This window comes from Trypanosoma brucei, chromosome 11, assembly GCF_000210295.1.
Source record: "Trypanosoma brucei gambiense DAL972 chromosome 11, complete sequence".
Taxonomy (NCBI): domain Eukaryota; phylum Euglenozoa; class Kinetoplastea; order Trypanosomatida; family Trypanosomatidae; genus Trypanosoma; species Trypanosoma brucei.
Window position 1 is genome coordinate 3,613,419 of NC_026744.1, and position 23,416 is coordinate 3,636,834.

A 23,416-nucleotide genomic window follows, 5' to 3' on the forward strand; every position below is an offset into this window, starting at 1 on the left:
AGTAACTGATGAATCTTTTATTGTACTAAACCTATGTAACGGCCCCTCCTCCGCAATACACCAAAAAGAGCCACCTTGCAACTAGCTCCGAAAATCGGACTAGCTTTTTTCAGACGTATGCGTTGCCCCACGCTGATACACGGGTTCCGAATGCGAGCTATGTCAAGCAACCTTTGTTTAAGTTTGTGGTTGCACCTTTGTAATGCTCCATCGTGGCTATGTGGTTATGCGACCACCTCGCCAGCTGTAGGCGTCTCCTCTCCCTCATGACCCAAATTTTTGGGATGGAGCGACGGGACGTTGAGTTTTTTGTTTGCCTAGAAAACATTACTGTACAGCGTTCTACAGAACTACGCAGTAGCATCTCCCTGTGGCTGAAGATATCAATTTAGCCGTTAGTGTAAGGTTGGAACCTCAGGTGTTTTGTTATCACGTTTCGCTTCCTTGCGCCGAGAATTTCCGCGAGTAGAGGTGCCGGTTGTGAATATTTTGTTGCGTAGTTCTATCTTACTGCCTTATCCACATGCTTTAACAGCAGCACCCTAGCGCAAAGCGAAGTAGGATTTGTGCGCCCCTGAGACAGTGCAGCACGATATGACATTCATTTGTGAAGGTGATGTGGAGGAGAAACCAACAGGTTCCAGTATCGCAACCTCTCATATCGGGTGCCAGCAGTTTTGAAAGAACCACCACTGCTGCTGCCATCGGATGTTGTAGACTTCCTATTTGTAAGTGAAGGTGCGGTTTGTTCGTTTCCCCTACTTTTTTTTTTTTTTTAGAGACCGCGGGGAGGGCTTTCCTTGCTTCCCAGAAGTATTATGTTTAAACACGCATGTGCGTCGGTAGCAAGCCTGGTAAAATTTGTCTGTACCATTTCCAATGAAGCGGTAGGGAAAGAGGCGGTACTGGGGAGGGATTAAGCAGTAAGGCAAATATGACCACCAAATCAACCCCCTCTTCTCTCTCTGTGAATTGTCTTGTAGCACAAACGGAGAAATCTATGGACATTGTCGTGAACGATGACTTGAGTTGTCGCTTTCTTGAAGGGTTTAATACGAGGGATGCCCTCTGTAAAAAGATCAGTATGAATACGTGTGACGAAGGTGATCCGTTTTTTGTTGCCGATCTCGGGGACATTGTAAGGAAGCACGAAACATGGAAAAAATGCCTTCCCCGCGTCACGCCGTTTTACGCGGTCAAATGCAACGATGACTGGCGCGTACTTGGAACGCTGGCGGCTCTCGGCACGGGATTTGATTGTGCTAGCAACACTGAGATACAACGTGTGAGAGGCATTGGTGTGCCACCGGAAAAAATAATATATGCGAACCCTTGTAAACAAATTTCACACATACGGTACGCGCGTGATAGCGGCGTTGATGTCATGACATTTGATTGCGTGGATGAACTGGAAAAGGTCGCTAAAACGCATCCAAAGGCAAAGATGGTATTAAGAATTTCTACGGATGATTCGTTGGCTCGATGCCGTCTCAGTGTAAAGTTTGGTGCAAAGGTGGAAGACTGTAGGTTTATCTTGGAGCAGGCAAAGAAACTGAATATCGACGTCACTGGTGTGAGTTTTCACGTGGGAAGCGGATCTACAGATGCCTCTACCTTCGCTCAAGCCATATCTGACTCCCGTTTCGTTTTCGACATGGGTACTGAGCTTGGGTTCAATATGCACATTCTTGATATCGGTGGTGGGTTTCCAGGGACGAGGGATGCACCACTTAAATTTGAAGAGATTGCTGGTGTCATCAACAATGCGCTGGAAAAACATTTTCCACCTGACCTCAAGCTTACCATTGTTGCCGAGCCGGGAAGGTACTACGTTGCTTCAGCTTTCACACTTGCCGTAAATGTTATTGCCAAGAAGGTGACACCAGGGGTTCAGACCGACGTCGGTGCCCATGCTGAATCAAACGCACAGAGTTTTATGTATTATGTGAATGATGGCGTGTATGGTTCATTTAATTGCATCCTGTATGACCACGCAGTCGTCAGGCCTTTGCCCCAGAGGGAGCCAATCCCCAATGAAAAGCTCTATCCCTCAAGTGTATGGGGTCCCACATGTGATGGTCTTGATCAGATAGTTGAACGATACTATCTTCCCGAGATGCAAGTGGGGGAATGGCTGCTCTTTGAGGATATGGGTGCCTACACGGTCGTAGGAACTTCTTCCTTTAATGGATTCCAGAGTCCGACTATTTACTATGTAGTCTCCGGGCTACCAGACCATGTTGTCCGGGAGTTGAAAAGTCAAAAATCATAAATGGAAGCGAAGGTGCATAATACGGGCCCAGCTCGTTGGCTCTCTGAGCAATGAAAGAAGGGGCTTTACCACCAGGTGTTGCTTCCTTTGGTAATATATTTGGTCTGTTCTTGGCCCTGCCGTTAGCTTTTTGCCCTTTGTGAGCTTAACGACTCAACTATCAGCGACTACATCTCACAAGTCATATGTCCATGACTCCCCCAAAATAGGCTCCGTGAGGGCCCTGTGACGGGGGTGCATTGAAGCCTCTGGAGTTGTTGAGAGACAGAAGGCAGCCGTGTGTGTTTGTGTGAGGGAGTGATTAGTGGAAAATTCAATGAACAGAGGAAAATAGGGAGCAAGTTTTTGGTATTGATAGGGATGCTTGTAATGGTAATTTTTTACTTAATTTTTTGAGTTGTACGTGACTGAATGCAGGCAACAGTTTACTGGTAGTTGCGTTTTTCCTTTCAGTTGTGCAGTTGGACATTCAAATGTCGAGCACTTTTCTGTTGTTTGACAACCCATCTTCATTTTCCCTGTGGTGTAGCATATTTCAACTGGCCGCATAAACAAGGTGGGAAAGGCATAGGTCTCAACATCTTTAGTTTAGGCTTCTGCTTATTTGTTATAATTTTGATTAATGTGGTGTGGGGAGTGCCCCGAAAAAAAAAACGAAAAATATTGTATTGTACGTTCTGTAAAGGCACGATAACGTAAGTGGGCCTCTGGGAGCTGGAAACGGGGGTTGCGGCTAAGCTGTGGCTTCACGTATTGGTCGGTGGAAGCTGCTTTCCGTAGTGTAGCTGACTTCATTCACGAAGGAAGGGGATCATAATAATGTATGTTGACCATCCTCCCTTCGGTGGTGAGCTGTTTGGCTATCCCGTAGCTATCGAAACGAGTAGGGAACAATTATTAGGGTCGTGTCGAATCGTTTTCCGTAGTGCCACAAACGAGAGAAGTGGGTGCGGAAGTGTTCGGAATAGGTGAGCAGACAACGACCTTCCTCCGCTCGACCGCTTGATATGTTGTCAAACGTGGTCGATCGGTGGGAAAAGAGATGGTTCACCTTTCTCGGGAGGAGATGCGTTTCACGATTTTTCTTAGCATTGTCCTGTCGCCTAATGATACGCCCTAACGTAGTGGAGTGTGTATAAGGGGGGGGGGGCTGCCGCGGTGTGTGAACTGGCCGCAATGGTATCTTCCATTAGGTTACATCTACGGAGCGAGTGACCCGAAGAGCCTGACATGGGCATGAAGCTCTCGCAAACTAGGTGTCGATGATTGTTTTCCCCTGCCGAGTCCGGTTGTCCGATTATACAAGAATTTTGACGTTATGAGGGCAAAGACGGAACCCCTTTATTGAGCAGAACGCTCTTGTAGGATGATTCCACCTTGCTTGCGAAGGGATGATCTTCTTCGCATAGTGGGTACAGTGGCCGTTGCTTTTTATTTGAGCTGACATTTCGATATTACCGTTTCCAGGGCGCACCACCTTTATTCACGATTGCGCAAAGGTGAGTGCGCAGACTCTTTTTTCCATCCTTTTTAGCGGTGCCAATTCTAGTAATAATTTAAATACCCCTTCGATACGTGTGTATCATCTTCCCCTTTCACCAACTGAGTGTTTAGGAACTAAGCACTGGGTATTGGAGTAAAGAAGAAGCACGTGTCCGGGTGCCACTGTGCTGTACTGTATCTGCGCAAGCTGGTTATTTTCCACGGGGAGGAGCCTTTGACGCGTGTCTGTGCCAGCCAACGGCCACCTTCCTGGATTATCTCGTTGGGGCATCGTCACCGGAAATTTATTTGGATCACATCAACTCTGACAATCCTACCCATGCTCCGGGAGCCTATGCGAGCGGTCTTTCTTACGTTACCTCTGCACATATTTTGTCATCCGTTAGGTGTCTAGCTTCATATAACATTTGAGGGTACATTCCTCTGCCTCAGATGTCATTGTCACTCATCCCTTTGATCAGCATGGGGAGGTGTTGGAGCTTGGATGGCGATTGAAGAGGGAACAGCGCGTGTTCTCCATGCGCAGATGGAGGTAATGAGCCAAGAAAACTTGAGTGTGCGTAATTTCTTGTGACCCTCTAACCAAGGGACGGTGTGTTCCCTGGAGCCACTGGGGCTTACTTTCTGCACTTCATGCAGGCTTATACCACACGTTCTGGAACGGGGGTTACCTCGCCTTTATGAGGTGGTAGCTATCCTTTCGCTCGGTAGTCATGGGGCTGATTCCTATTTCTTCATGCGTTAACTGCCGAAATTAGAACTGTTATGACAAGCTGGAGTGGCCGCGACAAGATGCTTTCTACAGGATTCAATGGAGTATCTTGACTTCGTGCGAGCTACGTCCACTTACTTCCAGACGCACCGAAACAGCAGAGTCTGAACCAGCAATTCGGTGTTGCGCGCGTGTGTGGGAGGAAACGGCGTGTGGATTCGTGTTGCCGCTTTTATGAGATGGGGGTTGTATGTAACATAACAACACTAAATATGCGATGCCGAAAACTGGGGATGAGCGACTCAGTCACGAAGACCACAGAAGTATTCAGTTGGGAGCGGGGGCTCATTTCTCAACCAAACTATATTCTCCAGGCCGCGACTCAGTAGGTGACAGTATAAGGGGCCTTATTCGTCTTTTGGTATTCCTACTGGACGTGATGCTTGCTTTTGTGTAGCCTGTGGTGTCATCCCTTCCATGTGACAGCAGGAATGAGATGCCGCAAATCGTGTTGGACTCCCGTCTTTTTGTAATTAACTCGCTGCGGCCCCCACACGGGACTCCGCATCGCAGCATGAACCGATGCCTGAGCTTCGGTCCTCTTCAGTCGATCGGCGCACTGCCACAGGAAAATTTTGCTTTATCATTCCTAACACCGCTTTGTCTCTCAGTTCGTAATCTGCTCTCCGTTTCAAACCTGTTTTCTGAAGGACATACACGTAGGCAACAACGAAAACGATTACAAAAGTACCTCAGTGAAAGAGTTTCCGAGTGGTGCTATTTATACTTGCGGGGAGATGACCACCACGAAGGCTTCGTGTTATATATCCAGTGACAGTGCCCTTCGCCGAAATTCCATTGCCGCCACGGCACCATTGCTGCTGCTACTGGCGCTAACGTTGCCTGTCGGTAATGGGGAGGTCACGCAAGTGAACGTCCTATCTCTCATGTACACCACTGAATTTCCCGTGGAGGACGCCGTTTTATTTGATAAAGGACTTAACGTTTCATTAATGGCGCGCCGTTTGGAGCTCAAGGGGCAAGTGAAAGTTGAGTTTATTCGTCCTGCAGCACCTGACTCTCCAATAGATGTCGCAATCGAGCAGGGTGCTCAGCAGAGTGTAGGCAAACTATTGCTTGTTCTTGGTCCGCTGGGCGACGATAACATCCAAATATTTAAAGGTGCGATGGAAGAGCATGAGTTAGTCGCCTTTACCCCTATTGCCACTTCAAGTGAGGGCTACGGCTGGGATCCTCATCTCTACTACTTGACTGTTGGGCCGGATGCCGAGCTGATGGCTCTCGTTCGCTACGCTGTTGGTGTGTTGGGTCTTCAGCGGGTAGGCGTGATGTACGTGAAAGATACGTCGTTCAGCAGGAAATCATTTGAGTTCGTGGAGAAGCTGATGATGAGGATGGGTCACAACATAAGTTGCGTGTTCGCCCCAGAAAGTGGCTTCTCTTCTGCAGGTAATAAGGTCTCTTTGGATTCGGAATGGGAGCAATTCGCCGCTGCACTTCCACAGGCGATACTGTTGCTTGGTCCGCGCGGCCGCGATAGTAGATGGTTTGTCATGCGGGTAGCAGAGGACAATCGGACATCGCGCTCACATTTGCTTGCGCAGTCAGGGTTACAGAGCTTTTTGCTGAAAACATGGTGCGAAGCATTGGAGGCGACGGGCGCTGAGTTTAGGACTGGACAGGTGATCTTCTCAGGGACGAATCCTCTGGCATGCGACACAGAGTACAAGGCGGTACAACGGTTTATCGATGAAACAAAAAGGTATCTAGGAAACGAGGAGGAGGGGAGTGAGGACGCAGGGGCGGGAGGCCTCTCCAATGATACTGGGGGAGAGATGATGATGCTTGGTTGGATGACTGGTGAGGTCATTTCTGCGGCACTGGGCAACAGTAGGGTTGTGAGCAACCGCACAGCTTTTATGGAATCCTTATATTATCAACGTCGTTACGTAGTAGATGACCTCGTGATCGGTGATTACGGCAACGAATGTGGGGAGGAGGCAATTCGGCAGGGTGCTGTCTGCCGCTGCAACCAGGGTGGAAGTATGGTTTACATGAAGGAAATGGTTAGTAAGACCCTGCTAAGGCCAGTGACTGCGGGTTATGTGACTTTAGGTATGTCGCGGTGCTCGAGGGAATCTTTGCAACTTAATGCGCCTTTAAATGCTCTTCTTCTGCTTATGCAGGACGATGACGTTGCGCTAAGAGCAAACGTGGATTGGGACGTTGGCGCATCTGCTAGTGTGGGGAACGGGCACCTCACCGTGCATGACAGACTGTTTTTACACTCTTTCCTTGCGACATCAGACGCCGCCGCCAGTATTCTGCAGCAGCTGCTCAGTGTCAGGATTGTGTCGGCTGTGTTTGGTGTCGTCAGCGACGACATGCTCGAAATAGAGGGTATGACTTTCTTCGATCCGATAACAACTACTCCCCGTCTAACTAAGCCGAGGAAAAATGTTATTTACCTCTCTCCCACGATGGAACAGCAACTTTATGTGCTTGCAGAGTACCTTTACAGCAATCCGCCCCCGAGTGTCAAAGCCATCATACGGAGCAAGGAGGCTTCCGAAATTTCAAAGCTGCTGAGAAAGACGCTTCTAACGTTTGATGCCCCTTTGAGCCCCGCAGACATCCTTGATGATGATGATGAATTGGGCGACTACCTTCCGACGGAGGGAGATGTAATGGTCATCGGCCTCACCAAGTCTGATGTGGGGACGATCGCGGAGCACCTCGAGACTTTTGAGGAGAGTCGGGTGTTTTTGATCTTCTCTGAATTAGCGTTGCTGTTTGAGGAGTTGAGAGCGGCATTCAGGAACAAAGCGTCCGCCCATCGCCTCGTGTTTGCTACCAACTTACCCCACTGGGCGGAAATCGAAATGCCAACGGACCGAGTAGATAATCTTAATTCTGTCGTCCCAGATCGGTCACTGTGGTCTCCCATGGCGTTGCTCGGTTTCGTCACTGGACGGTTGATGGAGTCAATTTTGGAGCGCATGGAGAACGTGAACCCTGGACTACTGGCGGATTTATTCTTCAAGGAGAGCCTCATTACTGTCGACGGAATGTGGTACGGACCGTACACTGATGATTGTGATATCGGCAAACCAATTGAAGGAAACCACTGCATCCATAATTATGGAGCCACGCATATATCCGTGTGGTCGATGGCCCGTGTACTGAGATCGGACGTTCCACTGCTACAAAATCCCACAACACCATCGATGGAATACATCGACCCCGACGCTGTTGTATTGACTGGGGCGGCCATCGCTGGCATTGGCATTGCTGTGTTCGCCTCCTTGTTGCTCCTCGCCGCGCTTGGGGCGTTATTATACTTTACGATGAACAGAACCCGTGACAACGCCAGTGCGCCGAAGGAGCCGATGGAGCCCGTCACGATCATCTTTACTGACATTGAAAGCAGCACCGCTATATGGGCTGCACACCCTGAGCTGATGCCCGATGCCGTTGCCGCTCACCACCGCGTAATCCGCCGCTTGATTGAAAAATACGACTGCTACGAGGTGAAAACCGTTGGCGACTCGTTCATGATTGCTTGCAAAGGTGCGTACCCGGCCGCGCGGCTCGTGTGGGAGCTCCAAGTATCGTTCTTGAATCATGATTGGGGAACAGGCGTGTTTGACGAGATTTATCGTGACGCTGAAAGGGAGAGGCGGTCAGAGGACCGTGAATACAACCCACCAACTGCATATCTGGACTCCGAAGTGTACAGTCGTTTGTGGCATGGCCTGCGCGTACGTATTGGAATCCACACCGGATTGTGCGACATACGACGCGATGAGGTAACGAAGGGTTACGACTACTACGGCCAGACAACAAATATGGCTGCGCGGACGGAGAGCGTGGCAAATGGTGGTCAGGTGCTGATGACGCGTGGGACGTACTTTTCGCTTAGCTCAACTGAGCGTCAAGAGTTTGGTGTCACGTCTCTCGGCTTGGTTCCGCTCCGCGGTGTGCCCGAACCCGTGGAGATGTACCAGTTGGATGCCATTGCCGGCCGTGTCTTTGCCCCGCTACGCTTTGATAGAGAAGCCTGTTGCGAGCAGGAGGACGGGACTAGCACTTCCGCCAGTGACCACGGTTCCACAGTGTTCGAGCTAAGTGAATCAGCTCAGTGGGTCGTTGCTTCTTTGCGGGCTGTGCTTCGCGCATTCAGCACATCTCAGCGCCAAAAACTGCTTATGCCCATTTGTGAGCGCTGGAACGTGTCAATACCGCGAAAACCTCTGCCCATGTGGGGTGAAGAACACTGTGAGGCGATTATGCGGTCTATCGGGGCAAAGATTGGCTCCGTCGTGGACCACCCCGCCGCAACTGACGCCACGATGACGGGGAGCACTGTGACAAATGATTCGGTGATATTCATATCCGGAAACCCCGAAGCGCAGCGGTGAAAACCACTCCACGAACTAATGACAGGGGAAGGAATCGTGAGGTAAGCCCATTTAGGGGCCTACCGATGTAGGGCAGTGTAGTTAATAGAATGCTATTACTTTTCCCCCAGACTTTTGAAAACGCTTACGGTGACGGCGTGTGATTTGTTTTAAACCAGTTTTCGCTAATAATTTTATCACTGCGCCGCTCAGGGATGTGAGATTGTATACTGTGTGGCGTACCCCTTCGGTAGTGGCAATAAGCGTTCGACCTTCACCCGTGACCGCAGACTGTCGCGCCGGTGGAATATGTGATTTTTTGTTTTTCTTCCTTCCTTTCTTTCTTTTTTTTTTCCTGAGCGTACGCGATTTACTCCATACGGCGGCAACTTTTTCCTTATTTATATGCATATATATATAAATCGTAGCCTAAAGTTGTGCACGTGCTATTTGCATATATTTGTTTTTTTGTCATTGGTCTTCCAGCGGTGAATACGCGTTTACACCTTTAACGTGCAAAGATTGCATGCCTAACTCTGTGTCAAACGTGTTATCGCAGGGAACACTCCTTCTTGGTACCAAACACTTTCGTGTGTTGGGGCGTATCGCCGCGTACCTTCCATGCACCGCTCATATCTCGGGGCATTGTTATTTTTTAAAGACATCGATCGTATGACTTTAGTGAGTGTTATGACTTTCGTTTTTCTCGAGCTTCCGTGTTTACCTCCTGCCGTTGTCGTTATTTTTGACATTTGTTTCACTAATTCTCCTATTATTATGTTACATGGGCTAGCCCAGCTGCGAGAGCCACCGCGCCCTCGCTACAATTTCTTCTCCCGCTTCTCGGCTGCCCATCCACCAAGCAAAACCTATCGAGCAATATGAAGTGGGTGTGTACCATGCTAAGTTTGTTGTTCGGTTTCGCGGCGCTGCAGCCCCTAGTTTCTCTGATCCTCTTTAAGTTTCAGCAGGCCTTCTCCCTTCACTCCTTAGGCACCTGTATTATAGTTTGTCGCACGGCAACGGCAGTTGTGTATACGCTGCCGTCGTAATCGGTGCACGTTATCACTGGGTGTGGTGTATCCGGCCAATCTTGCATGTTAGGGTGCATTATCCCGTATTAGTTCCCATGGTGTTTAGTAAGTGAAGCAACGCAAGCACCATTGTTTCGGCCGAGCTGCTGGGGACGATTATGTCTTGGCCCTTGTGGAACACTTATGCCTTAAACGTTTTTAATACGAGGCAACGTAAGTATTCGTACCCCAAGAGAAACCTCGTTGCCCACCAGTCAGTTTTTTCCTCGGCGAAGTAGTGAACGCATCCCCCATCCTGTCGACAATGCTTGTGGAGAGCCCCACTCATAATTGTGTGATGACACGCAGTGCCTTCGTATTGATGTCTTCACTGGTGCGGGCGGGGCCGATTCTCAAGGTCCGAGGGTCACTAAGCTATTCAGCACGTATTGTGGGCTCTTTTTTCTCCCCACTGAGCTGCGTGAAACGCCTGCAACCCCGCACGGCTATAATATCAACCCCATGACGTAGAGCAGCCTGCGGGAGGAGTCTTTTCGCGTTTTTGCGTATGGCAGTTGAGCCACCCGTGACGAAGCTGTGTCTGACCCAGGAAATGCGATTTAGCCTTCGGTCGAGGGAGTTCACTGTGGTTATGAACGGTACTGATCCAAAAACTGACCTCCGCGTTGCCCCGCAGGTCATGGAAATAGTTTCTAGCCATGTGTTGCTAACTGTATAAGGAGTGTTCCACCAATCCAGTTAGGTGGGGTTATATTTTGCATTGACTTAGTGTCACGATGATTTACACATGATCCGCCGATTCGGACGTTCTTGTATAGTTTGCATGCCTCCGCTTCTTTTTGTTTCTTCACCATATTTCACCAAACAGCTGTGTCACGGCATTTGCTGTTGAGTGTTTGGAGCCCTGACTGTTCTGGCTCAAGTAAGTTGTCGAGTTGATGCTTCAGGTTCCTTACAATCATCCTTTCCATTAGCTTGCAGAGGGCACTCATAGGGTCAGTGGCCGGGACGATGCGCCTTTGTTGCGTGTTCGTTTGGCTGAAGGGTTGGTATTATAACGTCCCTTCTCCTCTGTTCTAGCATTTTGCACGCTTCATACGGTGCTTAAGCATCCCTAGTTAGCATTCTCTCCTGGAACCACGGCCACTGTACATAAATTGGCCTGGTGCTAACTTCGGTTCTCCCAGGGTAAACCGTTTGGGTTCACAATTCCTCATGCTTGGTTGTTTCGTCCTTGAAGCTTCTGCCGTCATTGTCAACCCCTTCCTGCACATTTCCAGAATCACGTCCTCTTAACTTTGTCAATGGGTGTGCATTAACAACTGCTACTGTACTGGTCGATGGCCTCGTTGCAAGCACCGCATTCACTAGGTCGCAGCTTTCGGGTTCTGTGATCCCTGCTCCCAGTGTTGTTTTCCTTCATTTGACGGTCGTTTCTGTAACCACACCTCTAATTTTGTGTATCTTCGCTAGCTTTCCCCCTTTCCCTCTCTTTTAACATTCCTTTTCCCTATCTTCTGGGAGCCTGCGGAATGAATGGTCAAGCCTTTACGCACTGTCAGGTAAGATAAAATAACCATTATAATCCTTGTTTTCATATCACACCTAAGATAAGTATCGCAAAGAGTGAGTTTTTAAAACGCCCACCCAACCCAACTGTCACCGCCTCCGCACCAGAGCCGGGTAAGGTCATTTCCAGCACTTTCCTTATCGTCGGTAAATTTACTTCCATATATTTGAGGACTCGCATTTACCAACAATACCCTTTCCCCAACGATGCAAACGATGGATATGATAGCCACGACAAAGGTTGAAATTATTAAGTTTCCCGCTCTTTTTCTTCCATTTAACGCAGAAAGACAGGGTATAGATAATTCAGATTTGTTAGTTCCTACGTCCGGAAATGTGGCACACGCATGTTGCCTTTAGTTATCTTTTCTCGTTCGGTTCCATTTTCGCTAAAAAAAAAATAATACGGGTTTACTCACCTCATCCACTTTTCTCGGAGAACATTTCGGCATTTTCTTTTGCTCCTACACGTAGGTTTACCGTTAAAATGTTGTCACTTTTATCCCACGCGACTAATGCCGTGCGGTGGCCACAGTAATTAACTTTAGCATTCGCGTCGATGCCTGTTTCGGTTGTGATTCAATTGCGATCGGTGATTGAATTCAGTTTTGAGATTCAGCCTCTTACCCAACGTTCTCTGGTCGTGGCCACTCCTGGCGGTGGGGCCCGTTTGCGCTCGATTTTTTGTTGTTTCCAGTTGCGGTAAGTGTGTAGGGGCAAATGTAAATTTGCATCCCTTGGTTGTGCATTAGTTTAGCCGATATCCCCTTATGCTTTTCTCTTCGTGGGTCGTTTGTTACGCCCGTATTGTCCCTGATCCTGTATCGGCGCCCGTAAGCGCTTGAAAGAGTGCGCTTTTCCGATGTTCCGGAATCTAGATGTCATTTTGCGGTCTGCTTATTCACTGTGCTGGTGTGGTTTCCCTAGAATGTGGATTACCCCCTCCACAAAAGAGAGGGGGTATTCCAACGCGATTCTTTCGGCTGCAAGAACTATTCTCGTCTAAATCGGCGTCGCGATGTGCACGTAGCCTAATTTGCGTTATTTCAACGGAGCTGTGCGACCTCAGGGGCGGTTTCGGCCACAGGAGCCAATGCGGACACACCCTTTTCAGCCGAGGGGGCGCAAGGTCGTTGCCGCCTCCCCTTTCCGTAGTAACTGATAACCGTCCGCCCGCCCCATTGGAAAGGACTTGGACGCGTGGAGATGCTCAGCTTTGTTCGTGACGATGCACTGAGCCCTCATGCCGCTTTGGGGGTGGATTCCCCCGTCATGAGCTGGCGGGTGCGGGCTGAATTGGGTATTAGTCCAGTGGTGCGCGCCCCTCTTGGGGTGATGCGGACATCCGCTTCTCGTCTGGTGAGGGCGCTGCAGCTGTCATTTGTTTGAAACGCTGGGAGGCAACCAGGGCCCGCGGGGTTGGCAACTGAGTCGGCGCCGCCTTTGGTCGCGGCGTGGTCACATGCGCGCACTCAGTGGTTACTGGACACCGCCCGACTTTGGTGTGCACTTCCGCTATGGACAGGGCAGGTTGGTCATACGTGTGTTTCCGGGATGGGCGGACGAGAGTGACTGTTTTCCGGCATCCACCCTGAAGACAAAGGCTCCACGATATTTTGGAAAACGGTACGCGGGGGACATCTTTCGTGGCCATTGGGGAGGTGGTTCGCCACTTCTTTAATGCCTCTGGTGGCCAGGTTGGGGTCCACATCAGGTTTTGTGAGAACGTACTTGATCAGGCGGTATCACCCCCTTTTTCCGCCACTGCTTGCGTATCTTCGGTGATGGAGCAGCACCCCGGCGTCTGCGGCCACAGGCATTTTTGCAGGGATCTTCGCACATGTGACAGCAAATGCACTCTCAGTGAAATACGCGGAGGGTTGGGTATGTTTCTTGAATGTTCTGTGCGACCTACTGTCAAGTTTGAATCGTTTACAGTTCTAGTTCGCTCACTAGATGTGTCAGTTAGCACGACTTCCCTCCTTTTTGTGCCCCTTAAAATTATTCATTAGAAACCACCACTTGTTGCTCTGTTTTAGTCCGGCACCGCTCGTTGACGCATTGGTTGACCTGCTTTCTTGGTCGCTTGCCCGGGTACCATCGCCCTGGCAGCAGACAAGGCACCCCCCCCAAAGTGTCGTTGTATGATTTAGCTCTTACCTATTGCGATTGTTCGAACATTGCTTTTCTTTTCAAAAGGTCCGCATCGGTTGCACGGCAGTGCTTTAGCTATTTTGAGTCAGTGCATGTGTGGTTTCCACCACCTCGGTGTACGTGCAGAGGGATGGCACTCCGTGACGGGGGTCGCGGGTGAATAAAAGACGCATTTAGCTGATAGTTTCAAAGAAAACGTTCGAACCATATATACATTTTTTTGTGGGTCAAACACAAATTTAAGTTTTGCGTTACTATATTTTCGGACAGTAATCAGTATGCCAACTATTGTCCCCTCGGAGGAAGGATGCAAGTACTTTTTGTTACCATTTCACTCTGTACCTTGCGTGCAATATTTAGATGCGCTTTCCATTTTTTTTTTTTAGAAATTCTTGCTCCCACAATGCGCCGATAACACGGTGTTGCCCTTTGGTCTGAGGGGAAGACGGAAGGGTATAGAAAGGCCCTCTCATGAGGGAATTTATGGGGAATTATGTACAGTGCGGCGTAGCATCGTGGTTCCATGTATTGCGTTTATGACATACGAGAAGGGACCTACCATATATGTGTTTAGGAACGAGGTTATGTGGGAGAATGTACACATTTTGGGGGCAACTTGATTTTTTTTTTTTTTTACCTTCCCCCCTGTGCCTGCACCTCATTTCTGTGTACGTCGAGCGTATTAGGTTGTTTTCGTATACATTCTCTAAGTTTCTGTTCCGCATTGTTTCTATTTACATTCTGGACGACACGGTTTATCAGCCAAGGCGTTGCATAAAATTTGATGACCGCAGTGCCGGCGCCCCAAAACCCTTTTCCGCATTAAGGATTTTTTCTTACCAAAGAATGTTCCGCGGGGAGAGCACAATGTGAAGCAGTTAGTTATTACTTTTTTCTTACCAACATTTCATTCGTTTTATTAACTTTTTCACTGTTTCCACCCATTTAGAGTTCTCGGAGTAGTTCAACCATGTCAGAGAGATATCAACAGTTAATGAAGTTAATTGTTGTTGGAGATAGCGGCACAGGTAAATCGTCTCTTTTACACCGCTTTGTTGAGGACACATTTTCAGAGGAACGAGCGCAAACTATTGGTGTTGAGTTTGGATCAAAGATTATTGAGTTATCAGGACGTAGGATCAAATTGCAAATATGGGATACAGCCGGTCAAGAAAGGTACAAATCAGTTACAAGAAGTTATTACAGGGGAGCAGTTGGCTGCCTCATTGTGTATGACATTACAGAACGCACCTCCTATGAAAGTGTTCCACAGTGGCTGAACGACGTTCGGCAACTTGCAGGACCGGATGTAGTTGTCATGCTGATTGGAAACAAGAGTGACATGTCAAAAAATAGAGCCGTTCAACATAACGAGGCTTCTTTGTTTGCCCTAGAGAACAAACTACTCCATTTTGAGACGTCTGCTTCCACCGGCGAGTTTGTGACTGATGCTTTTTTAAAAGTAGCCAAAACTGGTTTGAGTTTGGGCACCGATGACAACGACGGGGAAAATGGGCATGCAGAAACTTTGTATGATGGTCCGAAACGGTTTTCGTGTGCTTGTTAGGTATTTGGATTCAAAATCCTTTTTGCTCTACCGTAGAACCTCCATTCTTATGATTATTCACTTTTTGTTCGTGCTATTTTGTTTTCCGTATGCCGCAGTTGTTTAGTGCATTCTGACGTTTCCATTGTTGATAATATATATATATATTCCAGATGCACGTGCATATATACATATATACATTCTTCTACCGGTATCAACAAAGAGAAAAGAGGGAAATTATCTCAAACATTCACCTTAATTACTTTTTTTTTGCTATATTCGTTTGTAGCATTTTGATTCTTCGGATTGTCGTAGGGCTGTGTACATGATTTCACGGAGGAGCTTTGTACTGGCTAGAGGTAGGTCGAGAGGTAGTGAAAGCTGGACGGTTGAAAATCTCGCCGAAAGGGTGTTTGTGTGGAGTCCGCGGTTGTTTAGCTTCTCGCACCGCACACTTTCGAGTATTCGACACCCTTATATCGCTGTTGTTAATGATATGGTGGATTCAGGCGGGCATAAAAAAAGCAAACGTGTTGAGTTGCTCTTAGGTGCGTTGACGGAGTCTCGCGATGAAGAGAAGAAGTGGATGCGGATTTCACTGATGTTCGATTCGATGCTAACGGCAGATGTTGTGGACAAGCTACGGCGTAAGGTCTCGCTCAATATTGATGTTATGATGCGTATAGAGGTGCTTTGGAATGGTTTAGGCGGCGTTGCGCATGAGGTTGTTAAAGAGGATGGATATAAAGCCTTTCATTACAAACTTTACTCGTATTTATTAAATATAGACGACGTCAGCGTAGTCACATCTACTTCAACCGCCATATCAGAAGACTATGCCTATGATGAGAGAGGAAACAATGGAGTGACTTTTGAATTCTTCGCTGTTTCTATGCTTGAGCTGGCTGATAACTGGACCAGAACAAGGGATACGAATGATTTTGTCAATTTTTTAACGGACATATATGAACGTTGTGTAAAAACTAAGCAAAGGCCCATAGTACGTGGCATTCTTCCTAGGTGCGAAAAAACAGCCTACTTCTCCGGTGGGATAATACGTAAAGTGGTTGAAGGAGAGACTGTGACTTACGTAAAGGCAAAGCAAAGCTGATCCCCCCTACCCACTTCTAGTTGTGACTGCCAAGATATGTATTTGATTGGATGTACACTACTGCTATTACCGACTAACGGCATTCGGCCCCCGGTTGACAGTGAAGTTTACGTATTGTAAGTGTCTTCTCACAATGTGTTTTTTCATTTGATTAGGTATTCCCTTTCTTTTTTCTCACAGAGGGTTTCTTCTCGTTTGAGAGTTAACAGGAAGTAGCGGAAGGGGTGGTATCTCTGTTGTGCAGTTGCCTTGAAAGCTAAGCAATGTCCACAAGTGGCATAGTCCGACGTCTTGATGAGGGGATGTTTACCGTATATCCGTACCATTCAGGTTGGATCGTCGCACCGATTTTACTGCTGCTTTCAGCGGCGTTTGTACCCGTTGGCGTCCTTATCATAAAGGAGAGCGACTCTCTTCTTGAAGTTAGCGTGAGTTACGGGGGAGTAAATAAGTATACATATCGCGTTGATGCTGAGGATAGGTATCCACATAAATTCTCCTTCAACGGTTCAAATTACTCCACGGGCGCAACGACGGTAATATCATTTAAAATAAATGAAACCGTTCGTCAGCCTGTATACATGCAATACCGTGTGACTGGGTTTTTTCAAAATTATCGGAGATACAGGTCCTCACAGGACTATAACCAGCTGCTGTACAACCCTCGCTCAGTTTCTCAGGACTGCGAGCCGTTCAGGTATCCTGGCGAGGTGCACAAGGCTGCTGAAACAGGCAATGTGTACTTTCCGTGTGGGTCAATAGCGTGGAGCCTATTTAATGACTCGTTTAAGCTGTACAAGGGGAATGCCACGAGCACACTCAACGATTCTGAACTAATTTGCGATGGATCTGCATTTGATGCTGATGGCAAGAGTTCGGTGGGCCATTCTTGCAGGAAAAACGGCATCGCCTCAAACGGTGACATTAAACTGTTTCGTAGCGCGAAAGAACCCGAAGATGAGGGTATTTGGTCGAGTAAAGGCAAAAGTTCCTCTGATGATCCTTACAGGAAAGAAGGATATTACTACGGCGAGCCTGGACATCGAATACCCTCCGTAAGAGATGAAGATTTCATAGTCTGGGCGTCGCTGGGCTATACGTCAGAGGTGACAAAGATGTATCGCATCATCGAAAAGGACTTGGAGCAGGGCGACTACAAAGTAGAAATCGTGGAAAATTTTGACGTTTACTCGTTCAAAGGGGAGAAATACGTGGTTCTGACAACGCGATCGTGGTTCGGAGAGAAGAATCATGAAATGGGCATCACATTTCTTGTTGTGGGATGCATCTCGTTTGTTCTTGGCTTAGGTGTTATCATCCAGCAATGGGTTCTTTAGGTTGCGTGCCAAAAATTTGGCTGGTAATGTGTCGCGCTAGATCTTCAGTTAATTGTTTTGTGCTTTCTATGTTGTCTTAATCCTTGGACTGCTACGTTGTATGTACCTATATATATGTATTTGGTACGTAGGTATTTAATTTTACTCCACCACATTCAGAGGTTTCTCCCTTTTTTGTCTGCTGGAAGCTATTGGGAAGCTGGTTGAGCGCTTCATTCATGTTCACGATTTATCTTTTTCTAAATGTTGCTTACCTTTACTTTGTTTGTCCAGAAGGATATGTCTTTCTGTCCCGCTGGTCCCTCGTGTTGAGAGGAAAGAGGGTCTTCCCAATATGTGATCAAGTGTATATTACGTTATTATTATTATTATTTGCTTCTTACCGAATTTGCTACGGAGCACATGTGTATGTTTTATCGTTTCTTATTCACCTTTTCCATTAAAGAAAGAGAGCCCACAAAAAGTGAAGTTTGCCTAACTTAAGGGAAGGTTTTACTAACCGGAAATAAATGTCGTGGCAGTCCTACGTCGACGACAGCCTTGTTGGCAGTGGTTTCATGCACAGCGCAGCGATCGTTGGTCTTGCTGATGGGAGTTACTGGGCATATGGAGGAACATATGTGCCGCAGCCTGAGGAGGTGACACACATTCTCAAGTGTCTGGAGAATTTCTCGCTCGTACAAAGTTCCGGTGTAACCATCTGTGGTGTCAAGTTCTTCGGTCTTCAGTCAGGATCCGAAGGTCAGATGAAGTACATATTCTTTAAGAAAGGAGCCGCAGGGGGTTGCATATACACTTCCAAACAAACTGCTATTATTGCTGTTTACGGCAACCCTGGTGATGCATCAGCCTTGCAGCAGGATCTCCAGAAGACCGAAGCTACATATGTGGCTGTCAATCCGGCAGACTGCAACACGACAGTAAAGAGAATTGCGGAGTATTTGATTAGCTTGGACTACTGAAGTCTGGTTCCATAATAGTGTTGCTTCGCTTTCTTTTTATTCGAACCTATCAATTAGAAAATTCATATTCGCCACTTTTAGTTGCTCGGTGCACCTCAAGTTTAAATACATGCTCTCGTATGGTTCTTCGCTTGTATTATATTATATGTTTACTTCTCGCTTCTTTTGCCTTTCTTTTTTCTTTTTTTAAAAAGCCTTTTTCAGGGAGCTGTAATGCACTTATGCCGGGGCGGTTACGTTTGCTCCTGCGGGCGGCTGATGTGCCCTGGATGTTCTAGGTTGTGTCTTGCCTGCAACCAGCTGGTATGTGCCAACTGCATCCCACTCACGATGACCCACTGCTTGCGGTGTTCCCTGGCTTACATACGTAATACTCGTTGCCAGATGTGATTATTAACCCTTCATTGGGCTTGCCGGTTCGTGCTCGCAGAGAACTTACATTTGTATCACCTTCGTTCATGGTGAGACATCTCTTTCACTTACGCCCCCCCTGCTTTTCATCCCCCTTAGCGCCTTCTCCCTTCTCCCATTTACTTCGGCCTCTGGTTGCTCTACCCTCATTATTGTCTCCAAACTCGTGCTTAACCACTGTTCACCGGATAGTACACTGTATTGGTGCGCTGTAATGCTTCGTTGCCACTCTAACTCTGGAGAACGAGGTGCGACTGTGGTGGGAGTCCATTTTAGGTGATTAGGGAAGATGTTATGGAGAAATATCTCTCGATGCCTGCTTCCCCAAGCGAAGTACACTTCCTTCACAGTCCAGTCAACATACACCCTTTCCCTCGGGAAACGCTCTGCACCCTGGGGGGAGGAGAAGAGAATGCCGACACTGCTCATTGATGCACCGAAACCAGAGGCGCTGTCATGTGGAACAGGACAGCCCGCCCAGCGTGGACGTCGAAAGCCGTTAGTATGGAAGCGAAGACACCCATGGTTTGACAGGCAGTGGTCCTTGGATCTGAAGCGTGTGAAGAAGGGACCCTCAACTCCCCAATTCCCAGAAGGTGTGCCCTTCACGCAAATAAGGTCGTTTCAATCCTTTGCGGGGAGATCATGGAAAATCAATGCCGGCCGCCGGAGGAAGATCCGGCTTTCACTTAAGCGGGGACGTCGGAAGCTGTTGTGAGTGTCTCCCTCCGCTCCATGGTCGCGCGTATTTTATTCAGGGTATGTGGGTCATGCGGTAGAGGTGCCTACCGTAGTGAAAAGACGTTCGCTGTCGTTCGTTGATACGCTTTTTCTCTGTTGTCACTTCGTGTTTTCTCAATCGCGATCGCGTTTCATGATTGGTAACATTTCTACATACCTGCCATTTTTGTTCTCAAGGGGTGAAAGCAAGGAATGCACACGCGAGCATTCTCCATCATTCATATTTCGCCTCATTGTCAATAGGGGATTACCATGTCTGATGCGCCATCCGCGGTGATGCCGTTGCGTTTAATGTGACAAAGCGGGTTGACAATTCTCTCATTCTCTGTTTCCCACTTTCGTTTTTCCACTTCGATTTTGATCATTGCTGCGCAGGGGATCTGACAATATATACCGTTGCAGTTTTGGAGATGATGAGCAGGTGCGTGAGCTGGTCCCCTTTTTGACGTTTTCCACCGTTACCGACTTCCCCTTCGTATATCTGTGTGACACCTAGTGTGGAAGTATTTCCGATATCGTTGTAGATATTTTATAAAGACAGTCTTGTGTACACCTACCAATTGTCTCTCTTCCCGTCCACATGAGCTGCGCCCGTGTTCTTTTAGGCGCCGGCTCGGGGTAGTAGTACCTGTTGTGTTCTATTGTGATGCATTACCGTAATTCATCTTGCCCTTTGAGTGTTTACCAACTGCTTGCTTTCGGGCGGTGAAGTCTCTCAACGGCGTAAAAAAAAAAGAAAGGAACAAGATTTTCTGTCTGTGGTAAATATTGTTTAGTTTCTGGAATTTATGGGATGTTTGGCAGCAGAATGGTTTCTTTTTCTCACTGCAGCTTATTTGAATATGCCTCATACGACCTGAGCGGTCATACACCATGTGGAACAGAATAAAGCCCTTTGGCTAAACTTTGTGGGGTTAGGATTTTTGGTGGATGCTTATCTAATGTGGATAGGGATGATGGACGGATTGGTGGGATAGTTATATTATTATAATACATGTATTTTTTTTTTTTTACCGAATCGACGATGATTTAGCCCTTGACAGCCCTCTTCTCAGTGTTGTTACCTTGGTTACCGCCCACTCTGCTATCAGAAGGGCAGGTTGCGCAACAACTTTTCTTTTCTTGATGTTCCGCGGATAGGCGCTGTCATAGGCAGATACTAACCAATGGATTCTGAAGTCTGCGATGACGAAACCAACAACTGGAGGGCATGTGTTGAAGACAATCTTAGTGCTCCCGATTTGGATAGAAAGTGTAGCAAATATATCGATTCATTTAACAGGTGTATTGCCTCGTGGCGCACAAAGGTTGGCTATGACGTGAAGGTAAGGGGCGAAAATGAAGGTGAGCCTCCACCGCAGTGTGCTGCGATGTCTTGTCTCATCGGTGCTTGTCTTCGGAAGAATGGGTACAGCTTTGAGCGATGTAAGCTTCCCATGCATTACTTTAAACATTGCGTGAAGAGCTTCTATGGCTCCGAATACGTCACGTAGGCATTCCCCTGTTTCAATTTGAAGGGATATTGAGGTCGAATTTACTTCGCTACTTGGTAGTACTTTGTTTTCGAAAGATTACTTGTTTCCCTACGCCTCTTATCTTCGATCGCACGTTTCTCACGCGCGTGGTGCCCGTCCGTTTTTTCGGTGGCCGCTCTTGATAGTAATTATCTAGACGATGAAAATACTTGCGCTTTTCTTCCTAAGAGTTTCCCAAGGGAATGGATATATTTAGTGCTCTTTCCACGGGAGCCAAATTTGAGCCCAAGAAACATGGAACTGCCATAAAGCGCTTCCGGCAGGCAAGTGGCAACAGGGAACAAACGGGGGCCCTGAATCTTGTGAGCCTTTCTCGAGGTAGCGTAGAGCTCCCAACGCCCAGCCATACCCTCGAAATATTTGGTGTGCCAAAGAGGATGAGGTGCCAGGAAACTTCCGCCGAGGGGGACGAGGAGTCCAGAGGACGGTGTGACACAGATACTTCCAGTGCTGCAACTGGTCACAAACCTCTTAAAAACATGTCCGTGAAGAGGAGACGTAACATTTGGAGAAAGAATGAACTGGATGTCACAGGTATGGACGTACCGCAGCCTATTGAACACTTCTCCCAACTCCTCAGGCCCCCACTTTCGCTTGATGAGTGTCTCATCTCCAATCTCTTTGAGCGGAACCACCGTATCCCGACTCCAATACAGATGCAGACTATTCCTTGCTTGGTTCAGGGGAGGGATGTGCTAGCGTGCGCCCCCACAGGGTCCGGCAAAACAGTTGCGTTTCTTATCCCCATGTTTGCTCGTTTGGGGAAACCTGATAGGGATGCCGGGGTGCGTGCGTTGATAATTACCCCCACAATGGAACTGGCAGAGCAAATCGAGCGAGAGGCGTTTTTTCTCCTCAAAGGGAAAAGGTGGAAGTTGGTCCAACACGGGCAGACAACTCGAAACAAGGACATATTTATTACCACGCCTGGACGGGTGTCGACGTTACTAGAGAGGAAGTTAGTTGATCTTAGTAACATTCAGTATCTCGTTTTTGACGAAGGAGATCGTCTGTGGGACTCTTCGACTGACAATCTCAGGGTGATGGATATTGTCCTTACGGCGTGCACTTATAAGGAGAAGGTTGTTGCTTTGTTTACAGCCACATTAAGTGAAAAAATTGAAGCAGCTGCACGATCTGTGATGGGTCCCGATCCTGTTCGGATCATCGTTTCTGGTCGTGCGAAGGCGAACAAGAATGTGAAGCAGGAACTTGTGTTCTGTGGTAATGAGCTTGGGAAGGTTGTGGCGATACGTAACATTGTGCGTGAGGGTGTGACACCACCTGTGCTTATCTTCGTTCAGAGCATCGAGCGAACAAAGGAGCTTCATGAAGAGATACAATGCCAGGGGCTTCGTATTGCCATTATGAATGCGAAGATGACACATGAGGAACGAGACGAGACTATGATGAATTTCCGGCTTGGAAAAATATGGGTACTCGTGACTACTGAGCTTCTTTCACGGGGCATAGACTTCAAGAACGTTGGCACGGTTATAAATTTTGATATACCGACGACGGTGGAGTCCTACATCCACCGCGTTGGGAGGTGTGGAAGGGCTGGGAAGACAGGTAAGGCCATAACATTTTTTACTGAGGACGACAAACATCGTATCCCCCCTATCGCCCGTGTGATGAAAGAATCTGGGAGCCCCATCGAGGATTGGATGTTGGAAATAAAGACTCACCGTAGTGTCCGCCGCCGACTTCAGCGCACTACACCGCATCGGATGATAGTCAGTACAAGAAAGAGGATGCTCGTTGCGGATCAGCGAATGAAGCGGCAACTTCGGCGACTAGAGTACGAAAATGCACAAAAGGCTGGAGGCCAAGGCGTGGAAGAGGTGCAGTAGGACGAGGTTGTACGGTCTGGGAACTAACCATGTACTAATTAATAGTAAACGCAGCGCTTTCGAACAACATAACCTGTATCGGCCGCGTAGTCTCATTGCCCTTGCCTCTTTTCAATCCATTAAAAAGGTCTGTGGCGGCGCCCGTGACCCCGTTGCAGTAGGATTACATCGGCAACACACTGTGTAGTAAGACATTTAATAATGTTTTAAAACAAATACGCGACGATAAATGGTGCTGAAGTGCGTTGCGTGCAC

The 23,416-nt window shown here is 47.8% G+C and overlaps 12 protein-coding genes across 12 annotated transcripts; 11 read left to right on the forward strand and 1 right to left on the reverse strand.

Moving 5' to 3' along the window:
* Window positions 1–934: 934 nt before the first annotated feature.
* Window positions 935–2,272, forward strand: TbgDal_XI15320 (ornithine decarboxylase, putative; the record flags this gene model as incomplete). Its single annotated transcript, XM_011782375.1, has 1 exon — window positions 935–2,272. The coding sequence occupies one exon, from the start codon at window positions 935–937 to the stop codon at window positions 2,270–2,272; it is 1,338 nt and encodes a 445-aa protein (XP_011780677.1).
* Window positions 2,273–5,284: 3,012 nt separating this feature from the next.
* On the forward strand, window positions 5,285–8,929 carry TbgDal_XI15330 (receptor-type adenylate cyclase GRESAG 4,putative; the record flags this gene model as incomplete). Its single annotated transcript, XM_011782376.1, has 1 exon — window positions 5,285–8,929. One exon carries the CDS (start codon window positions 5,285–5,287, stop codon window positions 8,927–8,929), a length of 3,645 nt encoding a protein of 1,214 aa, XP_011780678.1.
* Window positions 8,930–12,389: 3,460 nt separating this feature from the next.
* Window positions 12,390–12,737, forward strand: TbgDal_XI15340 (hypothetical protein, unlikely; the record flags this gene model as incomplete). The annotated part of the gene is made up of 1 exon (XM_011782377.1): window positions 12,390–12,737. One exon carries the CDS (start codon window positions 12,390–12,392, stop codon window positions 12,735–12,737), a length of 348 nt encoding a protein of 115 aa, XP_011780679.1.
* A 77-nt stretch (window positions 12,738–12,814) lies between these two features.
* On the reverse strand, window positions 12,815–13,222 carry TbgDal_XI15350 (hypothetical protein, unlikely; the record flags this gene model as incomplete). Its single annotated transcript, XM_011782378.1, has 1 exon — window positions 12,815–13,222. The coding sequence occupies one exon, from the start codon at window positions 13,220–13,222 to the stop codon at window positions 12,815–12,817; it is 408 nt and encodes a 135-aa protein (XP_011780680.1).
* Window positions 13,223–14,229: 1,007 nt separating this feature from the next.
* Window positions 14,230–14,538, forward strand: TbgDal_XI15360 (hypothetical protein, unlikely; the record flags this gene model as incomplete). The annotated part of the gene is made up of 1 exon (XM_011782379.1): window positions 14,230–14,538. One exon carries the CDS (start codon window positions 14,230–14,232, stop codon window positions 14,536–14,538), a length of 309 nt encoding a protein of 102 aa, XP_011780681.1.
* Window positions 14,539–14,635: 97 nt separating this feature from the next.
* Window positions 14,636–15,232, forward strand: TbgDal_XI15370 (ras-related rab-4, putative; the record flags this gene model as incomplete). Its single annotated transcript, XM_011782380.1, has 1 exon — window positions 14,636–15,232. The coding sequence occupies one exon, from the start codon at window positions 14,636–14,638 to the stop codon at window positions 15,230–15,232; it is 597 nt and encodes a 198-aa protein (XP_011780682.1).
* A 304-nt stretch (window positions 15,233–15,536) lies between these two features.
* On the forward strand, window positions 15,537–16,322 carry TbgDal_XI15380 (hypothetical protein, conserved; the record flags this gene model as incomplete). The annotated part of the gene is made up of 1 exon (XM_011782381.1): window positions 15,537–16,322. The coding sequence occupies one exon, from the start codon at window positions 15,537–15,539 to the stop codon at window positions 16,320–16,322; it is 786 nt and encodes a 261-aa protein (XP_011780683.1).
* A 263-nt stretch (window positions 16,323–16,585) lies between these two features.
* On the forward strand, window positions 16,586–17,659 carry TbgDal_XI15390 (hypothetical protein, conserved; the record flags this gene model as incomplete). The annotated part of the gene is made up of 1 exon (XM_011782382.1): window positions 16,586–17,659. The coding sequence occupies one exon, from the start codon at window positions 16,586–16,588 to the stop codon at window positions 17,657–17,659; it is 1,074 nt and encodes a 357-aa protein (XP_011780684.1).
* A 509-nt stretch (window positions 17,660–18,168) lies between these two features.
* TbgDal_XI15400 (profilin, putative) lies at window positions 18,169–18,621 on the forward strand (the record flags this gene model as incomplete). Its single annotated transcript, XM_011782383.1, has 1 exon — window positions 18,169–18,621. One exon carries the CDS (start codon window positions 18,169–18,171, stop codon window positions 18,619–18,621), a length of 453 nt encoding a protein of 150 aa, XP_011780685.1.
* Window positions 18,622–19,321: 700 nt separating this feature from the next.
* TbgDal_XI15410 (hypothetical protein, conserved) lies at window positions 19,322–19,750 on the forward strand (the record flags this gene model as incomplete). The annotated part of the gene is made up of 1 exon (XM_011782384.1): window positions 19,322–19,750. The coding sequence occupies one exon, from the start codon at window positions 19,322–19,324 to the stop codon at window positions 19,748–19,750; it is 429 nt and encodes a 142-aa protein (XP_011780686.1).
* Window positions 19,751–20,939: 1,189 nt separating this feature from the next.
* TbgDal_XI15420 (hypothetical protein, conserved) lies at window positions 20,940–21,266 on the forward strand (the record flags this gene model as incomplete). The annotated part of the gene is made up of 1 exon (XM_011782385.1): window positions 20,940–21,266. The coding sequence occupies one exon, from the start codon at window positions 20,940–20,942 to the stop codon at window positions 21,264–21,266; it is 327 nt and encodes a 108-aa protein (XP_011780687.1).
* A 224-nt stretch (window positions 21,267–21,490) lies between these two features.
* TbgDal_XI15430 (ATP-dependent DEAD/H RNA helicase, putative) lies at window positions 21,491–23,161 on the forward strand (the record flags this gene model as incomplete). The annotated part of the gene is made up of 1 exon (XM_011782386.1): window positions 21,491–23,161. The coding sequence occupies one exon, from the start codon at window positions 21,491–21,493 to the stop codon at window positions 23,159–23,161; it is 1,671 nt and encodes a 556-aa protein (XP_011780688.1).
* Between the last annotated feature and the right edge of the window lie 255 nt (window positions 23,162–23,416).